The sequence below is a fragment of the Spermophilus citellus genome (genome assembly GCF_964194105.1).
Source record: "Spermophilus citellus genome assembly, chromosome: 13".
Lineage (NCBI taxonomy): Eukaryota > Metazoa > Chordata > Mammalia > Rodentia > Sciuridae > Spermophilus > Spermophilus citellus.
The window spans coordinates 57861030-57888555 of record NC_138193.1 but is presented as its reverse complement, the minus strand read 5'-3'; the positions used below and the strand labels follow the sequence as shown (position 1 = coordinate 57888555).

Genomic DNA, 27526 nt, shown 5'->3' with positions numbered 1-27526 from the left:
AATTTAAAATGTACATAATAATTTCAAATACAAGATTTCATTTGACCCTCATGTGTATCCCATTAAAGATAGGTTTTAATATAGCAATTTTAAGAATAAGAATACAATTTAAGTGATTTGACCAAAACCAGCTCACTACTAAGAGGCCAGAGCCCAAGTCCAAATTCATTTTTAAATTTCCCTAAACCTTAAATTTAGCTCTCTAGTCAAAGGTTTATTGATCTATGAGGTGTCCCAAGGATGAAGAAATGCCCACAGTTTGGGGATCAAGGGCAGCAGAAAGGCAGGTACAGGGCGCACAGCGCACTGCCTCAACCACAAAGTATGATGCTTGACATGTCCACCACCTACCACTCAGGAATATCTATGAAAATCAAGGGAAATTAAATTCAAAAATATTTAAAAAGCAAAGTCACTTGAAAGGCATGATTTCCAGGATACTAAGATTCTATGGTCATGGAGACAGTTGAATGTGGAATATGAGTGTGTATGCAAAAACAAAAAACCAAACATGACTGGTGTCCAAAGTGGGTTGGAGATATGACAAACTGATTTTATTTGTTTATTTATTTTTTAAAATTTTTTGGTGGGAAAGCAAATTTGCATTTTGCCCAGGTCCCAAAGAGACACTGATCTCTGAGTTCAAGATGCTAAAGGAAGACATAAGAGCCTTAATGAAGGAGCTATAACTGAGTGTGCTAGAGGCTGAATATTAAATTAAATACATAATCAAAGGCATAGTGGTATACTTAGTCTAATTCTGGAGGGCACCAAGGAAGGATGGGGCTGAAGGATCTGCTAAGCCTAGACACTTCCTTCATCAGCCCAAGGTTTCACTGCTTCCTGACACTGGAGGCCTGTCTTCCTTTGTTCATTTCAAAAAGTGGGTGGGAGGTCTTGCTGGGGGTTGGCACAGACACTGATGGAAGGCTGTGAAGCCAGCAGTCTGGTTGTCTGGGTGATGGGGACAAATACGGAGGGTAAAGAGCTACCAAAAGGCTTCCAGCCTCAGATTCCATTTCATTCATGCATCTGATCTGCAAATACTGGCAGAGTGCTGACCCTGCCAGGCAGAGTTCTTGGTACTGGTGGTGCAGTGTCGAATAAAACTCAGAAGTTCCACCTGCCTGAGGACACTGACGTTCTGATGAGGAAGGACAGATGATAAACAAAGAAAAACCAGACAATGTCCTGGTACGAGCTATGAAGAAAAAAGCCAAGAGGCATGACTGAGAGTTCTCTTTGGACCATAAAAGGTCAAATAACACTCAGAAATAGAACTTTCCAGGCAGAATACCAGCAAGCACAATGGCCCTGAGGTGGGAACAGGCTTATCTTGTTGAAGAAAAACAAGATTGAAGGGAAGAGTGCTCTGAGCTGAGGTTAGAGGGGGAGCCAAGGGCCACGTCAGTTGGGGCCTTGTAGGTCACAGTAAGAAGTCTGGATTTTATACTCAGTGACATGAGAATTCACTGAAGAACATAGAAGCTACATGTTTGACTGAAGTTTTCAATAGACAAGTCTCATCTGACAGACTGAAAAACAAAAAGGACACTTGAAATTCTATTAAAATTTCCTATTTTAATAGTTTTTTTCTTCTTCTTCTTCTTTTTTTTTTTTTTTTTTTTTTTGAGATGAGGTCTTACTAAATTGCCCAGGAAGGCCTTGAACTTGCAATTTTTCTGCCTCAGCCCATCAAGCAGCTGGGATTACAGGCCTATGCCACAGTGCCCAGCATTTTTTTTTTTTTTTTTTTTTGGTGAGAGGACTAGGATTGAATCCAGTGCATTCTTTACCCCAGCCCTTTTTATTTATTTCAATTTTGAGACAGAGTCTTGCTAAATTGTCAAGGCTGGTCTCCAACTTGTGAGCCTCCTGCCTCAGCCTCTAGAGTTGCTGGGATTATGGGGCACTGCACCCAGCCATACCCTGCTTTGCATAGATTTTCCACTAAAATCCAAGAGGAGTTCAAGAGTATATAAAAGTCACTTTGTATTAAAATGTGTACCACTAATACTTTCTTTTCAACCTTATTATTTTATTTATTTTGGTGGGGTTCTTTTTTTGGGGGAGGGGGTCTTCTTTGGAACTAGGGATAGAAAACAGGGCTTTGTGAATGCGAGGCAGGTGCTTTGCCACTGAGCTACATCCTAGCCCAACCACTAGTACTTTTGCAGGAATCCTCCAGAATGAAAAAAGTACAGAAGATCAGGAAACAGGAACAAAAACAATAAGGAGGGCAGAATGGCAGTCAGCTGGCTCTGTTGTCCCCAGACTTATCTCTACAACCTGGAGGAAATCTTCTGAGCCCTAGACATGTGCCTCTGGTTCCCCAATCTTGACCCAAAGGACTCCCGTGACAGTTGCACACAACAGCTATTTGCCCCAGGGCCATTATTGTCTATCCTGGGCAAAGAGACCATCTTTCTAGCTCCTGTAGCCCATGAGCCATCTGGGCAACAGCAAATCAAGAAGCTGAAAGTGTGTCAAAGAGACAACACCTCTATAACATCTTTCCCTTGTTGATCCCAGGACTGGCAGAACAGGGAGAAGAGAGGCCCAGGGTTTCATTTCCAATCTTCTGCACAAAATTGTCCAAGTATTGCCAGATATAAGTGAAATGTTTAAGAGAAAAAAGGGCCTACATTTGATTCTTTTCTTCCTTTTTCCTTAACCAACATCTACTAAATCATTCCTTGTTGATTTTAGATATTTTTGAGCTATATCCAGGTGCAGCAAGCAATAAAGTTACAAAAAACTACCGATCAAGGCTGCATTTGCTTCTCTTAGAAGGGTCAACAAATTGCCTAATGAAACAAGAGCTGTCTCTGTACCCTTGCTGCAACCTGTCTTTGTTAAGTAGAGGGTAGGAATATCACAATCACTTCAAATCTTGAGGCAACCAATTGAATATCCTTAACATTTTGGGAGAGAAGAAAAACCAAACCAATTCCTAAATCAGTTCAAGGTCAAGACTCAGAAGTGGTAAAATTAGGAAAAAAGGAAAAATGAAGCAAAATGACTGCCAGCTGTGCTAAGGAGTTGAAGTTATTTATTTTTTCATAAAGTCTTTTTTTTTTCATTACAACCCCCCACTTCAGCTACCCTTCCCCCACCAAAAAAAAAAAAAAAAAAAAAAAAGAAGCAGGGAGGGTAGCAGGAGAGAATTTCTGGCATTCATAAGCTCCAAATGGAAAATGTTCAATTATTATTGCAAAAGTAGTTTCAATCAGAACACACTAACCATTTCTTATTTTTTCAGACTGCTTATTTTAAAATCAGTTATGTGGAAAATTGAAAGGAATATTTGAATTCCTGCAGTTCAACTTACTTCACACAGAAGGTTTTCAGGTAGTGGTGGAATCTGGAAGGGAACCTAAGTCTCCAGACTCAGGTTCCCTGTCAACTCTTATTATGTATTTTTAGAATATAAAGTAAAAGCACATTACAGAAAATAGAAACTGGACAAGAAGTCACCCACAATCCCATCATCATACTATATCCACTATATATATTTTGTTTCTTTTTCTTTCTTTCTTTTTAAATTTTTTTATGTTGTAGATGGATACAATCTTTATTTATTTATTTTTATGTGGTGCTGAAGAACGAACCCAGTGCCCCATGTGTGTGAGGCAGGCACTCTACCACTAGCTACAATCCCAGCCCCTATATTTTGTTTCTTTATCACATGCTTTACAGGTCCCACCACCACATTCTTTTAATCATATTCTTTCTGATACACCGGCCTCCCAAATTACCATAAACACAACTGAGGATAAAAAAGAGAAGACTGATATGAGATGGGATCCAATTTGGTATAACATGAACTAATTTGATTATGTTTGCTAAGGGCTGGTACCCTCCAAGATAAGTCTGTCCCTCTTGCTGAGACACAGTAATAATTATACTATTAAGGCTTAGAATTCAGACCCTTTCCACAGGGCATTTACAATAAAATTCTGCAGAGGTCCTAGGACATAAGAATAAAGCTACTTAACCTTAGATCAGCTCTATTCACCCACCTGGTGCATCAGGTACCTGAAGAGGAATGAAAGGATCAGAAACGCTTAGAAGTGGGACAGCAGAATCCACAGTTTGCCCACCCTTCCTTTTCTCAGCTGGTATTGGTTGGAGGGAAAGAGATTAGGAGAGAAAAAAAGAAAAGCAGAAAACAGCAAGTAAATTGACATGAATTAACCAAATTATAGAGTAAGTCTAACAAAATTTTTTTAAATGGTACTAGAGATTGAACTCAGTACTTATCTCTTTTATTTATTTTTATTTTGAGACAAGATCTCACTAAATTGCAGAGGCTAGACTTGAACTTGTGATCCTTCTGCCTCAGCCTCCCTATTAGCTGGGATTATAAGTCTACACAAGGGAGTAAGTCTAAATAATCTAGGGTTAACAGCAAAATATCTATAAGATATATTATGTGTTCGTTTATATTTATGAGATGTGGTGAGTACTCAAACCAGGATATTCTTATGCCTAAGCTTCTATGTCTTCCTTGAACACTGTAGCCTATAGGGATCCCTTTCAGAATTCCTATGGGATTATTGTCCATATCATACATTTGGTATGCAGATACTAGCACATGTATATAACTGCTTCCCCTGTACCTATCACCTCTTGGAGGCCCTTTGGGAACTAAGTCTTGTTGTATCATCATAATATTTAATAAAGTGCTAGGCAGACACAAAGGAAGAGGCAGAAACAGAGCTCCTGCCTACAACAAGGGTTAGATAAGCCCTGACCCCTGGACCATACCTACCCTACTACTGGCATTCATTCTATATTTGGCAAATTACAAATTTCTAAAAATCTATATACCCTAAAGAATATCAGAAGAGATCTTAGAATTTTCTAGCACAATTTTCTTATTTTCCAGAAAAGAAAATGAAACCCCAAATTAGGAGACAAGCCAGAGGTCCACTAGCAGAGCAGAACTCAGGTCTCTTGGTTTTTTTATATTATACTTCAGTATTCAGCTTGTTCATTAGTCATAATTTCATTTTGCTTTTGATAAAATATGTTTAAATTTTTTTATGTGAAATAATTAAAGAATCAAAGGAAAGTGCTGTAGGTAGAGCCCTGTGAACTGAGCCTCCAGCTTCCCCTAATGGAGACACCTACACAACTGTAGGTCAGCATCACTGGCAATGTGAAATACTGTTGCCTAGATTACTCTGTTTTCAACAGTTTAGTTTGGATCTGGAATGTTCCCCCAGAGGATCCCGTGTTAAAGGCTTGGTCCTCTGGTTTGGCACTACTGGAAGATGGTGGAAACTTTGAGAGGTGGGGCCCATAGGGAAGTTTTAGGTCATTGGGGTTGTGCCCTCAGGAGGGACTACGGGACCCTAGTTTCTTACTCTTCCTCCCTCTTGGACATGACATGAGGTGAGTAGCTCTGCTCTGCCACATCATCCCCACCACAATGTGCTGCCTCACCACAGGCTCAAAAGCAAAAGGAACATGTGACCATGAATTGAAACCTCCACCATTATAAGCCAAAATACAACTTTTCTGGGGCTAGGGTTATGGTTCAGTGGTAGAGCACTTGCCTAGCACATGTGAAGCACTGGTTTCGATCCTCAGTACCACATAAAAATAAATAAATAAAATAAAGTTATTGTGTCCATCTACAACTAAAAAGAGTATTATAAAAATCTTTTCCTGGGATAGGGATATAGCTCAGTTGGTATAGCGCTTGCCTTGCATGAACAAGGCCCTGGGTTCAATCCACAGTATCACAAAAACAACAACAAAAACAAAAACACCTTTTTTCTCTGTATTATTTTATTAGCTCAGATATTTTGTCACAGTAATGGAAAGCTGAGCAACACATATTCATTTCTATGCATAGTCTCTCTTTGGTTTTTAACTTGTTGCCTGCATGACCCACACCTCTGTGTCCATCACCATCATCACAGTCCTGCATGTAGGAGGTCCATATCCGTATCCCTCTGCTAAAGCTGGATACCTCTGCTCTGTTCTTCCTCCATCCTTCCCCACTCATATCTCTGTCTTTCAGATCTCTCTTTGGAGAGAGATCTATATATTTCTCGATGCCCCCTGAATCCCTCCTTCACACCTGTACGGTATTAGGTTGAATTTGGAAGTCTTGAGGACCAATTCCCTCTCTACTAGCCTCTGGCCAGGGGCATCAGATGTGTGGCACTTCTCTTCACCTTTCTAAGCCCCACTGTGCCATGTGTGAAATGGGCTTACAAGGATTCAAAGTGTGGGCATTATTGAAGGTATCTCTATGGGCATCTGGCTCTGATCTCCTTCTCCACTGTATGTGGACAGTCCCCTGGGGTCTATGGGCAGCTAGGAAGAAACAGGTGAATTTCTTGCTCTCACTCTCTCTACCCGCTAATTCCATGCTTCTCCTAACCAGCAGGCTGACTTGGCCTTTTTTCCCCAGCTACATACCCCTGAGAATCAGTTCCTGGTACCCTAACCTCTTGCTCTCCCCTCCCCAGTACCCTGTGTCCCCTGGACAGATTCCACTGCTGTCATGGCAGCCACCTCTGCCACCCCAATGCTGCTTCATTGGTTTGAGATACACAACAGCATGAAAGGCAAAGGTGAGATCACTGGATGAACCACCAATTCTCCCAGTCCTTGGAACCTGGCTCCCTCATGGGTTTCGAGACAGATGATGCCTGTCCTTACCCAAGAGGCCACTGAAATGCAGAAACTCAGTGTTATAAGCACAGACATGGAGGAAGAGAGAGCACATGTGACCCTCACTCAGTATGCATATGTCCCCCATCCCAGCTCACCCATATTTGCAGGAGGTACCAGCAATAAAGACCATATGGATGTCCAGATGTGGCAGAAGAAAAGGAAGGTGCAGTGGTGTACTGCCAGTGGGCAGTCTAGTGGCCCGGGCCAATGAAATGGTGGCAAGAATGCAGGGGCCTCGGGAGGCTCGTTGAAGGTATCTGTTGACTCTCCCACTCGCCTCAATAGCTATGTCTTGCCTAATAACCAATCAGCCCCAGTGTGCTAGCAGTTGCTACCACACCCAGCTCAGTGACTGACACACCAATTATGGACTGTGAGTGCCTGTTTACTCCCACTTGAAGCCTGACCCAGGAGGGAGGCAGAGGAGGGAAGCTCACCTCTGACCTCTTCAGACATCCTACCCACCCCACTCTTAACCTCCTTTCCTCAGATTTCGAATTCCCACTTTCTAACCCTTACCCTTTCCTTGGATTCCAATATTTGCTAGGATGCCAACCTCGTATCTTCTAAACTCATCTGGGATCCTCAACCTCCCCGTTGCACCTTTAACTTCCCTCACTGTGGCCTACAACTTCCTTCAAACTCTGTTGCCTAATCTCTGAACTGCCTCCTCCGTGGACCCCTAATTCCCTCTGGCAGCATTGAGCAGTTCCTCCAACCCATGTGTACAGTCCTTTGCTATCTGGCTCCATGCATGGGTTAGTTGAGCACCACCACAGAACAGTAGCTCAAGCAGGTAAATCCCCTCATTCTTATCCCTTTCCAGATCCGCCTACTTCTGAATCCTAGTGTTATCCTCTGCAAAAAGCTAATCTGTTCTCAATTGCTATAACTGAATTATTAAAGTTGGTTTTTAATTGGGTTTCTTAAAAGCAGAAGGAGGAAGAGAAGGTAAAAAATCATAGCTCTTAAGCCTCTGAAATATTTTAACATGAGGCACAATGAAACATATTTCAAAGAAAAAAGCAAATTACAAAACTGAAAATACAGTTCTTTTTTTTAAAAAGTAAAAATAAAACTCAAGATATAAATACAGTGAAAAGTCAGCAAACACTATTCTCTTGGAGTGGGATTATGAGGTTTTTTTTTTTTTTTTTTTAAGTACCAATGATTGAACCTAGAGGCACTTAACCATTGAGTCACATCCCCAGCCCCTTTCTATTTTATTTATTTATTTTTTAGTTGTAGATGGACAAATACCTTTATTTTGTTTGTTTATTTTTTTTAAAAAGAGAGAGTGAGAGAGGAGAGAGAGAGAGAGAGAATTTTTTTTTAAAGAGAGAGTGAGAGAGGGAGAGAGAGAAAGAGAGAGAGAATTTTTAATATTTATTTTTTAGTTCTCGGCGGACACAACATCTTTGTTGGTATGTGGTGCTGAGGATCGAACCCGGGCCGCACGCATGCCAGGCGAGCGCGCTACCGCTTGAGCCACATCGCCAGCCCTTGTTTGTTTATTTTTATGTGGTGCTGAGGATCGAACCCAGGGCCCAGTACGTGCTAGGCAAGCACTCTATCACTGAGAAACAACCTCAACTCCAGCCCTTTTCTATTTTGAGACAGAGTCTCACTAAGTTGCTGATGCTGGCTTTGGTCTTGCAATTCTCCTTCATCAGCCTCTGAACCACAGGGAATAGAGGTATGTCCCACTGTCCAGCTTGAAGGCTTTTTAAATTTGTTTGTCTTGCTGTTGTTTTGTGAACTGAACCCAGGACCTGACACATGTTGGGCAAGTGCTAGCACTCCATGAGGTTCCCAGCTCCAGGAGTTTGTTGTTGGTTTTCACTCATGAGTCCTTTTTACTTGTTTCTTTGGGCTTTTATCTATTTCTCCAAATTTTACCAATGCACATTTATCAATAGGCAAATGTTTAATATACTAACACACATGTGAAGTTTTAAACATTTGCCTGTTTCTCCTCTAACACAGTTTATCAATATTTTTGTAGCTTTTACCATGAAAATGTTTAATTAGCCCTGTGCCACAGTACCTAACCCATTATTAAATTTCGGGCACAGTTTCTCTTCTGACTTATCGGAAGGTTTAAAATCAATAACAGCTTTAGCTCAGTTAGAACATTTATAGAAAATGGTGCTCTTCTTTTCAGTGCCACATATTAATAAATAAAATAAAGATCTATCAACAACTAAAAACATATTAAAAAAAAAAGAAAGGGGCTGGGATTGTGGCTCAAGTGGTAGAGTGCATGCCTAGCACATGTGAGGCACTGGGTTTGATCCTCAGCACCACATAAAGATAAAAAAAATAAAGATATTGTGTCCACCTACAACTAAAAAATGAATATTATAAAAAAAGAAAAGAAAAGAATATAGTGCCATTCTATGTTTCATGCAAAGGAGGAAAGATGAATTTCTGGGCACATGAGTTTTATTTCACTTTTAAAGAATGAAGGTATTATAGAAAAAAGTTCACGCCTACAAACAAGAAAGAAGGGACAGTGCCAATGTTTACAGAAAAATATGTATAAAATGAGGAAAAGCTTGATACCACTATTTCTTTTGAGATGTGGTTGCCCAGGTAAACATCTCTATCATTCTCTAGCTGTGACTTTGTAAAAGTGGACCACTGTGAGGATCACCCAAGATAATGCACAAAAAAGCATTTACCCAGTCACTTGACATATACCACATGCTCAATAAATATTTGCTGTTATTACTGATATAACTGTACTGTAATATGTGCTTGTGACTAGACCTTCAAGTTCCTTAAAGAAACACTGCCATTTAAGGCTTTCAAAGTAAATGTAAAGATAGATGGGATAAGGGACAAAAACAAAGACAAAATAGTTTCTCTAAGAAAATAGTTCACACAAACGATGAAGCATAGCCATGTGTGCAAACTGAGAATTAGGTATATAAATTGGGGGTGTTGGGCTGAGGCTATAGCTCAGTGGCAGAGCACTTGCCTAGCATGTGTGAGGTACTGGGTTTGATCCTCAGCACCATATAAAAATAAACAAATAAAACAAAGGCATCTGTTCATCTACAACTACAAAAAAAATTTAAAAATTAAAAAAAAATTTGGGGTGGTAAGCTAGTGGTAGATGGAAAATAATTAAAGGAACTCTGAAGTTAACACTGGTGAATCTAAGCTCCTGTGCTTTGGCAAAAAAAAAAAAAAAAAAAAAAAAAAAAAAAAAAACATTTACCTGGCTCTCAATCATTTAGCTAATTTGTACTAAGCCAAATATTGTACTAAATGCTAAGATGCTGTAGCAAAAAACATTCTCTGAGAGCTTATACACAATCCATCTTCCAGGAAAACTCTACCCCACTAAGAACTATGGTGGATTGTAATTATGATGTTCTATTTCAAGCACAATGGTTGATGCTTTAAACATTTGGTCAACCACCATGAATAACTCGGTCTTGAATTTTTGTGTTATTGTTGGTACTGGGGATTGAACCCAGCTGTGCTATACCACTGAGCTACATCCCCAGCCCTCTTTTTGTTAATGTTTTCAGACTGGGTTTCACTAATTTGCCTAGGCGGGTCTTGAATTTGTAGCCTCAGTCTCCCAAGTAGCTGAGATGATAGATGGGTGTCACCATACACACCTTTTTTATTCCTTAAGTTTTATTTAAAGTTCAAGGATAGCATGGGAAGCTTAGGGAAATCCTGTCTCAAAATGAAGTAGAAAAGGCTGGGGATGTAGCTCAGTGGTAAAGCATTTGCCCCTAGCATGCAGGAAGCCCTGCAGTTAAATCCCCAGTGCCACGAAAAACAAACAAAAAAGACAGAAATGGTAGGTTTTTATAAATCTAAAAGTTGTCTTTAAAAAGATAATAAAATAGCAAACCTTTAGTTAGTTACCAAGAAAAACACAATCCATACAATTAAAAATTGATGTACAGAAAAAATACTTCAAAGGGTTGTCAAGAGGGTCTGACAAGATCATACAGAGTACACACGACAAACCGGGAAAATGTTTACATTACACGACATAAGAAGAGCTCCTATAAATTAATAAAGAAAAGAATGAACCCAGAATATCAAAAAAGCAAAGGACACAAACAAAATCAATCCCCAAACAAATAAAAATGTCCAGAAAACAATGTCCTCTGTCTCTGGGCTGGGCAGGGCAAGGCAATAGTGGGTAAAGTTACTCTCATTCAATGTTGATGAAAAGAAAATATGTATAGCTTTCTTGGAGGGCAATTTGGAAATATGTATCAAAAGCCCTCAAATACAGTATCTTTTAATTAACATATAATCTCTTAGAAATTATTTAAGAAATTATACAAGATAGAAAAAAATTTAGTTTTAAGAATGCTTACATGATAAAAAAATTGGTAATAATATTAATATTTAGAGAAGAGATATTTCATAAATGTTACTATTCTTCCATTAAAAAGTTATATATTAATATTTATTGACACGGAAAACTACAAATTCCCATAGGTCATTTACAAAATGATAAAAATGGGCCACAGTCAACCAGTAATAACCTACAGCAGACTGCATAGACCATACTGATTATAGTGCAGTCAAAACATACCCTAAGTGGCTCCTAGTTAAGAAGAAACTAAAACTTCAACTTAAGGCAAGTCCAGAAAATCATGAGAATAAGTGCATCACACACCAAAAACTATGGAATGGATGCAGATGTTCTAACCAGAAATAAATTTATGAGGTTAAAAACACTAAGCATATCAAATTCTATATCCTACAAAGAATATAATCAATCACAAGCTCATGTCCATTACTAAAGCATTTAAAATAGTAAAACAGTGAAATCAAAATAATGTTTAAAAAAAGAGGTACGTAGTTATATAACATCAGAATCTAGTCATATAAAGGAATTCAATGCATACATTTTTAAAATGACATTTTAGGACTTTCTTTAATGAAGAGAGGAAAATTTGCCAGACTGATTAAGTGAAAAAAAAAAAAAGTCAGGTTTTAAAATATGACTGTAAAGATGTTCAACAGAGTCTTATCTCTGGGCCTAAAACAGTACAAGATGTGGTCACATGTATTTTGGTGAGAGCTATTTTTTGTTAGATTCACAAAGATATCTGTGACCCTAAACAAGTTAAATGCCTAACAGACATCAAAAATGGTATCTCTGTGCTACCTCTCAGTGGTTAGATCATGGGGATTTTTAAATTTTTCTCTATAAATTGCTATATTATATAATAAATTTATGCATAATTTTATTAATAAAGAGGAAAATAGATCTCTTATTATTTTGCTTCCATTGTTTTTAAAAAATCTTATTAGAAAATTCCTCCTTCTCCCCCAAAGCACAAATATACAAAGCTTAGTAGAGTCTCAGGTTCAGACAGATCATCTAATTCTTAGATTCTTGAATTTACCCCAAAGAACCTAAGCAATGACAGGAGATTACCAGAGTGCTGCTCCTCAAATTTAGAAATATTGTTTAAGAAATGTCCTGAACTAGAGAGAGCAAATCTGGTAATATCACTGCCAGGTCATTGTACCACTTTAATTCAAAGTGATTCTAAATCTTTCTCTATTGGACCATTTTTTTTTTTTTTAAAGAGAGAGTGAGAGAGGAGAGAGAGAGAATTTTTTAATATTTTATTTTTTAGTTCTCGGCGGACACAACATCTTTGTTGGTATGTGGTGCTGAGGATCGAACCCGGGCCGCACACATGCCAGGCGAGCGCGCTACCACTTGAGCCACATCCCCAGCCCTCTATTGGACCATTTTTGAATGAAGAAAAACATATGAGTTATTGCCAGGAGCTGGGGTTCAGGGGCATGTGATAGCTATCTGTGAAGAGAACAATGTCAAGGTGACAATAGTGAGCCTCTTGTCTCAGACGAGTGCCACACTTACCAGTTCCAGCAGAGAATGAGGAAGCAGCAAAAGCATCACCTTGGGTTGACTGGAAACCTGGAATCAAACTCTCAGATGAGCCGCCAAGCTTTTCAGGATGTTTGCCTGGAGATACAAAATACCATTAGGTTCATTCTAGCAGAATCCTGTGATGCATCTACAAATGGTGGAGGGGAAGGGCACCCTCTGACTGCCTTTCAGACTCCTCTTACTGTATTACTGCAACATCTTGGCTATTCACAGGTCCTGTCTAGTCATTCCAATAACTGAGAAAAGGAAGAAAACTATTAAGAATCAAAAGAGACAACACATAGGTTTTGAAAGATGAAAAGAATTCTGGAGACTGGTTGTGCAACAGTGTGAATGAACTTAAAATTACTGAACTATACATTTAAAATGGCTATGATGGTAAATATTATGTTTTGTGTATTTTACCACAATTAAATGTTTTTTATTTTTCGATTTTTAAAAAATTTTGCAATAGGGTTTCTTTAAGTTGTCTAGGCTGGTCTGGAATTTGTTATCCTCTTGACTCAGCCTCTTGAGTTGCTGGGATTACAGTGTGCACCACCATGCCTGGCCACAATTACGTTTTTTAAGTAAATAAAAAAAAGAATAAAAAGAGTGGGAGCGAGGAGAGCAGGCACATGAGACAGAATGTGAGTGAACACAGAGCTCAAGCCTTAAAGCACAATCTCATTCCTCAAAGCAGAATACCTCCAGCCTTCACTGGGAATCTACTTACAACTTGGTTTTAAGGATTTGTGTTAAGGATCTGTCTTCTACGTTGGAAGCATTTTAGAAGTGAGAAGTGGTAAAGATGGCAGTAGTATTATGTGAACAGAAAGAGGACAGAAAAATCACTAAAAATAAGAGAATTTTAAAAAGAAAAAAACTTGAGGTTGGTTATGCACAAAAACTACAGTTTCGACAGTCCATTAAGGTACTTATGTTTGCAGTTCAGAACAATAATTGGCACAGATAACGGTGAAAGTGAGTTGCCCAAAAAAGTTAAACCTTATATCCTATATTCTGTTTAAAAACTCAGGAAAATAATATGAATAATAAAAAAGATAGCTACAAAATAATAGTTAAAGCTAAAATGTTTGGTCAACAGGTTATTGCTACAAAATAATAGTTAAAGCTAAAATGTTTGGTCCTCTTGGTTCTGGTTAGACCTTTACCTGTGCTCTTGTGTACACCGAGGGACCTCTTTTCCAACTGCATATTAGAAAACTTCCACAGATATACCTATTGTTCCAAAGTGTGTGCATGTGCCTGTGTGTGTGTGTGTGTGTGTGTGTGTGTGTGTGTGTGTGTGTGTGTGTCCATCCTGCCTTCCAAATTAGACTATGAGTTTTCTGGACAGAATTGTATCTTTTTAAAAAATAAAATCTCCTTTCGGTGGTCAGTCAACAATAATATAGAACACTGAAAACAGTGAGAGAATCAGTGTCCATGGGAAGGCATAGGTTCATGGACAAGCAGTCATTACTTTCTGGAACAATAAACCCACCTACAAAAAGGGCACCATCACAGTCCCCAAGGAGTGAACCTGAGTGACAGATTGATGCCACTGAATTGCTTTCAATTTTCTTCTTTAATGCTCACATTGTCCTTGCTGCTACCCACCACAGGTCAGGATTTCCTGAAAATACCTCAATGTTGTGGTAAAAATAAAAGTTGACTTATATGCATACCTGGAAATCAAGCCTTTGGGAACAGGCCCAAGCCAACATTTTCACAAGCACATCCCTCTAGAGCTAACATTCCAACTCTTGCTTATTTCTCAGCATAGAGAATTTATAGGCAAGAATCACAAAAAAGGCATGGCTTCCTCACCTTCCCCCAGCTTGGCAAAGTCCTTGTTCAGCAGTTCCTCAGCTGTAAGTTTGGAGAAATTGTCATCATCAAAGGGATTCCATGTAGAACCTTCTGAAGGATTATAGACATTTTGTTGGGAGGTGCGAGGAGATCCTGATGGAGTGGTGGTTGCAGACCTAGGCAGGTTCCCACCCCCACGAGACAAAAAGACATATAAAAGTTGAACCAAACAAAAAGAGTCAAACTACTTTTTCTTTGTTTTGGGATAAAATTCTTTTTAAAGGCAATTAATCATTTCCCAGTGTTTTTCTAAAGGGGCTTTCTACAAAGTTTCCATGGACACCCTTTCCACTCAATGACATGAAGGTATCCTCTCCTTCATCACTCTTTCTGTCCCACTATTTTTTTTTTTTTAATCTCTTGCTTGGTTTTTCAGTCTTGTCTGCAAGGCCTTTCAGTTCAGGATCCCAAAGGAACCTGTTGTTAGGCTTGTGCATCCTATGGAGATCAATATAAGAGCTCCCACAACCAAGTCTTGGAGCTCTGAGACTGAGGCCTTTGTAGGCTGCCTCCATCTTCCAGGATCTAGCAGCCATGGCATTAAGAGACACCATCACAATTAAAGATATATGAAAATGGCTACTATCATTTTGTGTGTCTAGGTATCATTACCTGGTTTTCTTTTAAAGTCTGTCTTGAATTCATTTAAAGATTTTTAACTTCAGAGTTAACAGTTCCAAGAAAGATGAGTGTCTGAAACTATATTTACTCAACACTCATCAAAGTCTACTTTATGTCAGGCACAGAGCCAGTCACTAGTTCACAAAAATTGACTGAGGCATGATCCTCATCTTGGAGAACTGGCAGGCACATCAGCCAGACACATGAATAATTAATGATAAAACAATGTGATACATGCTCAATAAAGGCCCAGACACAATGACATATCAGAGGAAAGGTCAAAGAAAAGGCAACCCCTGACATTGATCTTAATGAAAAAAGTGAGCATTTCCTAAGGGAGGAGTCCCAGGAGAGGGCTTGGGATGAGCCAAGAGCTCATGAAGGTAGACATTGGCAAGTCCACCCATGTACAGAGCAGGCATTCCTGGGATAACCAGTGAGTTCAGATAGCATCCCATGGACAATGAGGACCAATGAAATATTTTCAGCATGGAGACACTTGGTCAGATTGGGAGTTTAGATAACACACTGTATAGCATGTAACAAATAAGAGAATGGAAACAGTGGGCCATATAGAAATTTTTTAAAAATTTTTTTAGTTGTAGATGGATACTATACCTTTATTTTATTTATTTTTATGTGGTGCTGAGGATTGAACCCAGTGCTTCCCACATGCTAGGCAAGTGCTCTACCACTAAGCCACAACCCCAGCCCCAGGAAATTGTTTCTTCTGAACAGAACAGTACATATACTACAAACAATTCCCTTTCTTATAAAGGAACACCTGTGCAGGGAGAATTGTGGAGGAGAGGCACAAAGAACAGACAAACACACAAGGGGCAGATGCAAACAGAAAGAAGGATGGCAGACAAAAGGAATGCCTACCCCTTTCTGCCGTCTTCTTTAATAACCCAAAAAGTTACATATTACCCATCTCCAGTGACTATACTTTGACCAGTATTCCTTTAACCCTGAGTGCTAGCTAACTGAGATAAGGTCCAGGTTAATGCAAACACAGAGCCTCTCTCCTTCAAAGTATGTCACTATGTAAACCAGGTAGTGCATCCACATAGTTATCTTAATAGCCTCAGCAGGGACTAGCTGGACATTCCAATGAGGGTGCCAGTTCCCCCCAGGGAGTCTGCTCACCAGGGGAACATTTCTCTGTCTATTTCCATGGTCAGAATACCTACACTTTCTTCCTAAACACAGACACACACTACTATATATATATCTACACACACCCATATACTTATTGGAAAGCATTACACAAAACACCCATGATAGACCTTGCCCACAAAGTGAGAAGAACAAAGGGGAAGCACCACATACTTGGATTTATTGAGACTGGCCTCAGCTGCAGCTGCCTGGAGCAGCTGAGTGGATTTGCTGGCAGGGACCCCAAACACAGCACTGTGGGTGACGTCACTGAGAATCCGCCTGTGCCCAGCTCGTTGGGTTTTGGGGGATGATGGAGGAGTCAGAGATCCAAGTTTCTGTCCCTGGATGGTAGGAGGTGGGGTTGTTTGAACCTTTGGCTGTTGTCTTACTGGGGCTTGAAGCTGTTAGAGAGAGAGAGAAGTGTTTTATTATTTTTTTTAAGAGGAGGAGGAAAAGGAAAAGGAAAAACAAATAGATAAGCAAAAACAACAACAAAATGCCACAAGTGAGCTAACATAGGACTCAAATGGTTAAGTTTACCAGTAATACTCAGAAAGAAAGAACAAGAAGAAAAAGCTTCTACAATCTGGGCTGCAACTTTTAAGACGGATTCCAGTATAATATTTGATTGTTTTTTGTTTGTTTGTTTGTTTGTAGCTGGGGATCAAACCCAGGGCCTTGTGCATTCAAGGCAAGCACTCTACCAACTGAGCTATATCCCCAGCCCTGATAATATTTGAATTTATACATAAATCCAACCTATTACCCATCAATAATATACAAGGTAACCAAATGTAATTCTGCCCACAGAGGAAGATAACAGAAGCTATTCCTAGCTCTAAAGGTCTAGAATGTATCTTTAATGACCTCTTTCTGCTTTTGAGGTCACACAGCAGCTTGTTCAGAATGCTTCCAAAGGGCAGGCAATAGATCCTACCTTCTACCACAGTTAGAAGTCAAAGAAGACACACCTCCAGCTAAAATACATTTATGCTAAATGATTTCTGAGTCCCTGAGACTCTGCCATAGCTGTGACAAGAGTGAGTCAGATGGAATTCTACTGTGACTGAAACTGGTAGTGCTTTTACTGTGCTGTTATTAAAGCTCTTCGTTTCATTGATGGGATGAGTCTACAAGATCCTGTTTCTGTGGTAACCTCTGAGAAAATGTACAGCATTGATTTAGTGGGAGTTACTTGCTCCAATCTTTAGTTTAGAAATGACATAGAAGAACCAGCAGAAAACATAATAAGAAACAAAAACACCTTTCTTGATGATGACTCAGCTGACAACATAAGGACTCTAGAAATGTGGACCATTTTTAGGAGGGCCAAACTGCTACTAAAGAACAATAAACAAGGAGAACATCCTAGTGGTCCTTCAGTATACATCATCTATATCTAGGAAAATGAACAAAACAATGTTAAGAAACTCACATAACCCATTTCCTTAATTCTGTCAATCTGAAGATAAATGACTTAGGATATTTAATGCCCCATGAATTTAAGTATCCCTTCCCTCAAGTCCCTCCTCTCATATTAAAGCTGCCTCTCCATGCTCCATGCTGCAGCCTGGATCCCATGTTCTGTCCCTCCAGAGGTAGACCTTGAAAACTCAGGGAAACCAGAGTATTCAGCTATTTAGTTCAGAATACTTATAGCATGGAATACTGACTGTCCTTATGTCATCCTTAGGACATGGAACATTTAGTGAGGCAGACTATGTACAAGTGCCAGTGTACCAACTACCTCACCAATGGGCAGAATGATACAATCATAATGTTCCACTATCAACTGAACTGAGACAAGAGTAGCACAGTTTCTGCTGAGGGAAAGCAGAGTGGTATTGAAGACCAGAGCTCCAGCCCCACCACTTCCTCTGGGGGTCCAGAGTTGCTCCTATACCAGCCAGTTGAATGCCAGCACTGATGGAGGCTAGAAGGTTTTGAGGACAGACCTGACTGGCCTATTTTATAAGACAATCATTAGTCTGAAAAGGGTACTTGTCTGTTCAGTCCCTTTTTTGATGAAGACTCCACACTACTTGGAGAACATCTTCTACTCCTCTTTCCTGTTCTCCATGTGCAGCACACTTTAGAATGGATGCCCCTATTGGGGTAAAACATCTCTAATCTGAAGATCTAAAGCCCCAAATGCTCTAAAATCTGAAACTTTTCGTGCACGACATGATGCCACACACGAAAAATTCCACACCCGACTTCATGTCTCAGTCAAAACACAGGGGTACTAAAAATATGATACCTCAGGCTATATTTATGAATGCATATGAAACATAAATGAAATTCATGTTCAGTCTTGGGACCCATCCCCAAGAGATCTCATTATATATGCAAATATTCCAAAATATGAAGCACTTTTGTCCTGAAAATTTCAGATAATGGATACTCAGCCTAACCTATTTAGGGGTTCTTCACAACAATCCTGTCAGCCAGGCAGTTATATGTCCACTTTGAACCAACAAAAGTGAGTTGAAAAGAGTCTTAGAAAACAGATTCCGACACTTTCACTTCAGAGGAGAAGAGACCATGGCCCACTGAGGCTAAGTTCTCACTCAAGGGCACAAGGTGGACTGGAAGAAGAATCCATACCTCCTGACCACCACTCAGGACTCTTTTCTGCACCACAGTGCCTCTCATCCAAAGACAAAACTAGAGAGGGTGAAGGAGAAACAGACTGCAAAAGGAGAACAAGGCAGACTCTGAAATCTAACTTGTTGAAGACTTTTTAAAAACAAAATATGTAATTATAGAAGTGTAAGCATGCCAAGAAATGTAAGAATATAGAGAAGAGTGTCTATTCCCACACTCCAATACAATCCTTATCTTTGTTGTGCCTTAAATGTAAGTCAGTTTGTCTCCTCTCTTTTCCCCTTTCCCTGTCCCTTCCCCCCCCCCTTCTTTCCCCAGTACTGGGGATTGAATCCAGGGGTGCTGTACCACTGACCTACATCGGGAGCACTTTTTATTTTAAGACAGGGTCTCACTAAGCTGCAGAGGCTGGTTTCCAACTGTGCTCATCCTGCTTCAGCCTCCCAAGTAGATGTTATTTAAAGGCATGTACCATGGTGTATGGCCTAAGTCTTTTTTTCAAGTATACACTTTTTCCAATTTTACAACTCTTTCAACATTACCTCATGAGCATTGTTCTCACATTGCTGTACAGACTCTCATACTGCTTTATGATTTTTAATGGCTGCATGGTTGGGTTCCTGAATGGTTTAGGTTGCTTCCATTCTTTGGGCTACTATTAATAAGACTGCAATGAACCTTTAGAGCATGTGGTCATTTTCCCTTTGCTGATTACTGCTTTCAGATGGCTGCAGGGTGTTCTTATACTCACTCACATGCTTCTCCAAATAAGCCTTGCCATGAGTCAGAGACGCAGGGATGGGTCAAACCTGGGCAGCTCTATGGTTCCTGGTTAAGTACAGTCAACCCAGTACTCCCTAAACAACTATTTCTGAGCACAGTGCTCCAGTGTTTTTCCATGTAGGGAACATGGAGAAGGTTTATAATTAATTATAATTAATTCCCAGCTGTCCAGGCAAAGCTGAAGGGAACCTCATGGAAAGTGATGCTAGTAGTAGTTGAGTATTCATTATCTTGAATGAGCATTTGTTGCTATTATCCTAAAACACAGATCATGATTCTTTGATTATTGCCCCAGGTCTGTTATTATAATTTTTCATGTCTCTAGGGCAGTTGCTTTCTAGTCTAGGCCTCAGATTTCAATTCCAAAAAATCAGGGGACTAAGATGGATAATTAAGATCCCTTTTTATTAAGTCATGTAATAATTTTTTTCAAAACTGTTTCCATTAACAAGAAGAACTTTACCTTTTGTTAAAAATACAGAGGATAGCTATCTTCCACATATTGCAGGAAGAAAGTTGTTTCATTTCAGAAACAAAGGTGTAAGCACTGAATAGACACTTGGCTGAGACTTAGAGAAGACAATCTATTTTTGGCACTGCTTTTTGAAGGGATAGAAGTTTTCTTGTTTAAGATAATGACAAAACTATATTAGAAATCAATTCTCAGAAAAATGGATCCTTATCATCTAGTAGTTGAACTTCCTTGGGAATAAGAGAGTAGCTGTAATATTCTATCAACTAGGTATCAAAAAATACCTTTTTCTATCACTATAATCTTTTCTATTGCTATCACTAAGGAAACTCTGAGTATACAATAAAGGTTCCTTACTAAAGGGCAAAGCAAGAATGCTCGAATGTGCTGAAACTGTAGATGTCAATCAGGAGAGGGTTCTGATGCTATATTCACTCAAATTCTAAATTTACAGGATGGTTCTAACAAGTAGATACTCAGATGCTCTGGTATCCAGGATATTGTGCCATAGTACGTGATCACAGGCAAGTTGGGCCTTCAAAGGTGATACTTGGTAAACTCAAACGCTGTGGCTAGTTGTGTCATTCATAAACTCAACACTGTCAAGACTCAGGGTACAGGTGGAAGCCCACATCAACCCCCAGAGACGGGGAAGGGCACAATGGATCAATTTGCCTCTTGAAGAAGGGAAAAGGATTAGCTCAAATCCTGAGTCCTTGACTGTTTGCTCATAGCACTAACAGAGACAATGAACAGCCTAATGCCAGGATGATAAATTAAAATGTATGCCTTCATCAGTAACCTTGAATAATTTTTTTAGAACTCTGTCTTCTACAGAATACTTCATGCTGTCCTTGGATGTATCAAGCAGAGATGAAATATTTTAACTGCAGGGATGAGAAAGCAACCTGGTCCCCCTCACAACTGCTGCCATCTCTTACTGCCCTCTCCCTGGCCCTCAATGCTCACTCCTCTTCTGCCTTTCACCCTGAGCCCTGGTTCTTACTGCGGGCTCCTGAGCAGATGTTGGCTGGGGGACAGAGGCAGGTTGGGCCTGGGGCTGTGGTCCTGCTGCAGCCAGGCTCTTTTGCTGCAGAGCTGCCTGCTGAGTCATCAGCTGTTGCTGATGCAAAGCTGTGGCCAACTGTTGTTGCTGTTGTTGTTGCTGCTGCTGCTGCTGCTGCTGTTGCTGTTGCTGCTGGTAGAAGTTCTGCATCAGCTGCTGTTGAGTGCCTCCCTGGGACACCACAGGGAACTGGGCAATGGCTGGTTGCTGGGTTCCTGAATGTACTGCCTGAAACTGAGGGGAAAGAATGGCAAGAAACGAGGAGGTGAAAAAGGTCCTGTGGCAGAAACACATTCACAAAGATCAGTGGTGAAGCCAAAGGCAAGAGCAGGTAGAAGTCTTATTACCTGGTTCACAGAAATCTCAGGTCATTGAAACAAACACAGCAGTACCTTACATTGCTGAACCATACCCACTGCTTTAGACTGGTTTCCAAGTGGGTTTCTATGTCTAGGCTGAAGGAAGCTACCTGACTTAATAAACATCAGGTGGCTCCACAGGCTGATATGTAACAGAAAAAAATAAATGCTCTCCCGATGACAGAAGTAATCCTTCTTATAAGGGATTTTGAAGTAGTCAAGATTAAAATGCTTCCTTGCATGCATAGGATAATACACTGAAAAGAATAACATAAATGTTAACCCAGCCACTGAAACTCATATCAAGGCTTTCTGAAAATTATTTCCCAATTGCTCTACTTTATGAAAACTCTACCATCTTTATTCAAAATATTCTGATATTTCGTTATAATTTTTTAAAAATTTTTTTTAGTTATAGGTGGACACGATACCTTTATTTATTTATTTTTATGTGGTGCTGAGGATTGGACCCCGTGCCTCATGCATGCTAGGCAAGCACTCTACTACTGAGCCACAACCCCAGCCCTCATTATAATTTTATAGTGGGGTCATCCTACCTTGCCCAGGCTGGTCTCAAACACCTGGGCTCAAGTGATCCTGCTGCCTCAGCCTCCCAGGTAGCTGGGACTATAGACTTGCCAGCATGCCCAGCTTTTATGACACTTCTTACATGTCTCTCCAATCTCCACTGCTAGGAACTATGTCCTAGGCACATAAACAGAGCTCAAAATAAGGCCCTACTGATGAACAAGATCTTCTTTGGGACACCCTAAATATAGTTACCTAGCTACAGAGTTAATTTGGAGGATACCATTTGTCTACTGGGGACAAAGTTAAAGGGTTAGCAACAAAGCAGATGTCAAAATACAGGTGCCTATTTAAAACAGAAAAATGATGGAAACAACCCAAATGTCTATCAACAGTAAACTGAATAAACTATGACATATCCTGAAGAATACCAAATGGATACTCTCAAGTTGTATAGAGGAATGAAAGATACCTCTACAGATGGGTTAGAGGGGATAGAATTTTGTAGATTTAACTCTGAAACAATGTAAATGGTTATAATTCATCAGAATTAAACCAAAATTGAAAAACAATAATGAGCCAGGCACAGTGGTACATTCCTGTAATCTCAGAAACTCGGGAGGCTGAGGCAGGTGGATTCCAAGCTCAAGGTCATCCTTGGCAATTTAGCAAGATCTTGTCTCAAAATAAAACATAAAGGCTTGGGTGTAGCTTAGTGGAACAGTGCCCCTGGGTTCAATCTCTAGTACTAAAGGAAAAAGAAAAAAAAAGCAATAAATAAAAATGAAAAGCAAAATGATACAAAGAAACCAGTACACAGAGGTAACTAACTATAGCCAGGAATGTGTGTAGGGTGTGGCTGGAAAAGTAGGTCACTGGAGTGTGCCTTTGGGGTTTATATTTTATCCCTGGTAAGCAGAACTCTCTGCTTCCTGGTGGCCATGTTCTAAGCTACTTTCCTCCTCCACACCCTTCTACTGTGGTGTTCTGCCTCACCTTGGGCCCAGAGCCATGGAGTTAGCCATCTAATGAATTGAGACCAATAGAAACTGTAAGCTCCAAATAACTTTTCCTCCTCTATGTTGTTCTTGTCAGGTCTTTTGTTCATATGATGATAAAGCTGAATAAATCCATTCCCTAGGTAATAATGTGTAAAACATTTTGAGAATAAATTGGGCAAAGAAATCTTATACTGATTTTTAGTAATCATATTGGTATTATTATCCTGAAACTATAAACCAATTAATTAACTATGTTAATGCTGTTAGGAATCAAGATTTCCAGATAAGTAAAACACAACAGAATCCAAAAAGTTAAACAAAAATCCTATAACTACAAATTTGAATTAGTAATATAAATCTGAATTCATAATGTATATTTTTTTCATTGTCGATGGACCTTTATTTTATTTATTTATATGTGGTGCTGAGAATTGAACCCAATGCCTCATACACTCTTCCACTGAGCTACAATCTCAGCTCTCATAATGTATATTTTCTAATAAAACAAAACACATTTTCTAACTGTACACTTAAAAAGCCAAGAAATAACCACAAATCCATTAGTAAATGAGTATCTCTAGCACCAAATGGTAGGTTCTAAATATCATTTCCATTAAAAAAAATAAACAGCACCTTAGAAAAACAGATAATTCCGGGTCAAGGACAGAATGATCCTAGAACAGTGTGCTGTGAAGTGGGAATGCTAGTATATCATTTTGCTATTGCTAGTGAATTAATGGACTTAGGAAATAATCATCAATGGCTGGTAAGCTAATGAGAAACATTAATAAAATGGATGAGACAGACAACACCTTAACACACTGAATGGTCTCAACATCATTAAAGGAGAAGACAACCAGATATTAGAGGCATCCTGATGTGACGGAATAGGAAGAAGCAAGAATTGCCAGACCAAATGGAATATTGAGCAGGCCTTGAGAAACTACCAGTTTTCAAGAGACAGAGGAACATACCAAATGACACCATGGGGCAATCAAAGCCAAATCCAGAATGTAGAACATTCCACAGAGCAACTAACCCAGTTTCTTAAAAAAATGGAAAAGGGGAGAAGGAACATTTAGGAAAGGGAAAAGGGAACTTAAGAGATATATCAATTACTATAAAATGTGTTTATAGTATAAAATGTGAAAAATTATAGGTAAAGATAATGGAAAAAATATTCCAAGTAAACAAAATATGTGGACCTTGCTTGGATGCTGATTTTAAAAAGCCAACTTAAATTATGAGACATCAGAAACAGTTGAATATGACTGGGCTTTTTTTTTTTTTTTTGTCAGTACTGAGGATTGAACTGAGGGCCTCATGCATGCTAGCTGAGACTGGCCTCAAATTTGTGATCCTCCTGTCTCAGCCTCCTGAGTTGCTAGGATTACAGGTATGCATTACCACATTCAGTACTACTGGAATATTTGATGATAAGAAAAAAATCAGAGTTTTTTTTTTTCCCTTCAGTATGTCCTTGAAACCCTGAAAAACAGCACCTTCATTGAGTTCCTCAAGCATGTGATAAATTCTCCATGGCCTGAAGAGAACAGTGAATGAGCTGTGAATTATCAATCTACTTCTAAATGCCTTAGTTATCTATGAGGAACAATGATGTAATAAAGGAATGGCTCTCCGTAGTCCTAGCACTTCCAAGGAATACATCTGTACCTACTGGGCCTTTTCACAGTCACGATTCAGCCTGGATCACCTTACCTGCTGAGCCTGGGCCTGCTGCTGCTGGTAAAATGTGCCTGATGGCTGCTGTGGCTGCTGCTGTGGCTGCTGCTGTGGCTGCTGCTGTGGCTGGGGCTGGGGCTGCGGCTGCTGTGGCTGCTGCTTGAGGAAGAGCTGCTGTTGGTGCTGGGGTGTGGCCTGGGCCTGAGATGTTGTCAGACCCTGGGCTGGGGTGGAAGGCGGCTGCTGTGGGGTGGATGGAGCCTGTGGCTGCTTGGGCTGAGACTGAGGCAGAGGCTGGCTGGGTGGGGCTTGGGCTTTTGGTTGAGGAACACTGGTCAAAAGCCCAGGTTGATTGCTGGGTCCTACAATAAGAATAAACTCCATATTAGACCTCAAAACTCTTCTAGATGAAAAACAGCTTTCTGACTTGTCAAAGCAGTAGAAAGGGGGTGATAATTAGGCAGATTATTCTAAGATCCATGTGCTCCACACTGTCTGTCCACATGCTCTGTTTTCCCCAGAATGCCTTTCCATCTTTTTGCCAAACTGTGCTTTAAAGTTTTCAAAACAGGGCTCAATAACAAGATGCAATATTTGATTCCTTTAGAAAGCAGTCCTTTATCTATCATCCCAATTAGCCAATTCTCCTTTAGTTAGCAGCCTGAGTATCTACAGCCAACTGGCCTTTGCTGCTACTGTAGGTAAACACAATCTTTGAATCAGTTGGCTTGCTGCATGACAAAAGAATTCTTCAAATATTTTACCTATAGTTTACATAACCCCCACCAGGATGCCTAAATGTCTGGCAGAATTTACCAAAAGCAGCTTTCTCCTAGGGGAAGCAATATGGTTGTATTCCTTTACTTGATATTTTGAATCAGTTGGGGTTTTTTGGTACTGGGGATTGAACCCAGGGGTGCTTAACCACTGGGCCACATCCCAACCCTTTTTATTTTTTGAGATAGGGTCTCACTAAGACTGGCTTTGAACTTAGATCCTCCTGCCTCAGCCTTCCAAGTTGCTGGGATTACAGGCATGTACCACTGGGCCTGGGAGATCAATTGTCTTTATAAAACAAAGTTTACTCATCTCATTAGAAAAAGAATACCAAAAGACAAAAGGGTGATAGATATTTCAAGAAACAAAACATTAAGGAAACAATATTTCCTGTGAGGTTCAAAAGGAGGTAAGTCTTGTTTTTTTAAAGGCAAGGCAAAGTGTATGGAATAAAGAGGTAGGTATGGGAAGAACAGATCAACCACAAAGTCAGGGCCAAGATGAGAAAATATAGAGATGATAGCCTTCAGTAGTCTTAAAGATCCATCTTAGAATACAATAAGAGGTCTCTACTTTTGCAGCCATTGGCCATACAATTTCAAAGGCAATTCACTTCATTATTCTTTATGTGCCTCTGGATTCCATTCCTAACATGAAACCAGGCTCTCCAACACTTCTGTAATAAAGAGGTACACTCACTTTCAACCCAGTCTAGTAACTGACCTGCAGCCTGAGGTGGGGGCTGAACTGTGGCCCTCTTCCGAGGTGTCAGAGCTGGCTGGATGGGAAGGATTCCTGGATTTGGCTGAGTCTGCCCAGCTTTAGGCCTCTGGCGGGGTGCAATTGAAGTTTCTGTGGTAGGAATGGGATCTGTCAGTCTAGAAAAGGAAAAGTGGGGGGAAAAAGATTCATGTCAAGAGTGGGAAAATGGGAGATGAGTGGGCAGAGTACATAACCCTTTCCCCTCAACCCTTACCCAAACTTTCCAGATCTGCTTAGTCAATAATTCTCAAAGGGTGGCCCATAGGATGTTATTAATGTCTTGAAAAAGTGCTTACTGGGCAAAAATGATTTTAACACAAAGATGGAATTATATTGAGCAGATTTCTTTCCAGCAGATCTTTTCATGTGTGAATATGCATGGTGAATCTATATGGAATGCAATGTTTCTCAAGCTTATACACTTTTTTTTAACATTTATTTTTTAGAAGTAGTTGGACACAATACCTTCATTCTATCTATTCATTTTTATGTGGTGCTGAGGATTGAACCCTGGGCCTGGCATGTGCTAGATGAGCGCTCTACCGCTGGCTGAGTCACAATCCCAGCCCAAGCTTAAACACTCTTGAAACCTTTTTCTCTAATACCTCATAGGATTTCCCAGGATACACTATGGGTAATGATGCTAAAAGAGGTTTGAGGAGGGTGTTCTTTCAGAGATACAGGGAACTCAAACTTGGTTGAAGAAAGCTGTCCAAATGGTCTCTCTAGCTGGGTATGGTGATGTACACCTATAATCCCAAAACTCGGGAGATTGAGGCAGAAAAATCTTTGAGTTCATAGCCAGCCTGGGAAATTCATTGAGACCCTGGCTCAAAATAAAAGGGCTGGGGGCTCTGGAGATGTAGTTCAGTGGTATAGCACTTGCCTAGCATGCGTGAGGCCCTAGGTTTGATCAGCACTGAAAGAAAAGGAAAAAAAAAAAAGTCTCTACAATGAAAAGCAAATGAGTGGATCCAACAAGAAGGAATAAGTAAATAATCTGTGGTAAAAAAAAATTAAAATTCAGGAGTATAACAGAAACACCGCCACCACCCCCGCACCCCCCGCCCTTTTTCAGTACTAGGAATTGAATCCAGAGTTGCTCTACCACTGAGCTACATCTCTAGCCCTTTATATTTTTTTTTTATTTTGAGATAGGATCTCCCTAAATTGCCCAGGCTAGCCTTGAACTTGGGTTTCTCCTGCTTTAGCCTCCCAAATTTCTGGGACTATAGGCATGTG

The 27526-nt window shown here is 39.9% G+C and overlaps 1 protein-coding gene across 17 annotated transcripts in view; it reads right to left on the bottom strand.

The window, feature by feature from the left end:
* The window catches only part of AAK1 (AP2 associated kinase 1), a 175449-nt gene that overhangs the window by 28864 nt on the left and 119059 nt on the right, over window positions 1-27526 (bottom strand). For 11 of the 17 annotated variants that reach the window (XM_081264720.1, XM_081264711.1, XM_081264721.1 and 8 more), the window contains 7 exons: window positions 26246-26400; window positions 24782-25107; window positions 21115-21408; window positions 16418-16647; window positions 14423-14580; window positions 12581-12685; window positions 4023-4118 (listed from right to left, as the gene is read on the bottom strand). In XM_081264720.1, coding sequence (XP_081120846.1) covers window positions 4023-4118; window positions 12581-12685; window positions 14423-14580; window positions 16418-16647; window positions 21115-21408; window positions 24782-25107; window positions 26246-26400 — 1364 coding nt within the window. The remainder of the gene's footprint in view (window positions 1-4022; window positions 4119-12580; window positions 12686-14422; window positions 14581-16417; window positions 16648-21114; window positions 21409-24781; window positions 25108-26245; window positions 26401-27526) is intronic. The other 6 variants (XM_081264722.1, XM_081264714.1, XM_081264713.1 and 3 more) reach the window with 3 other exon arrangements.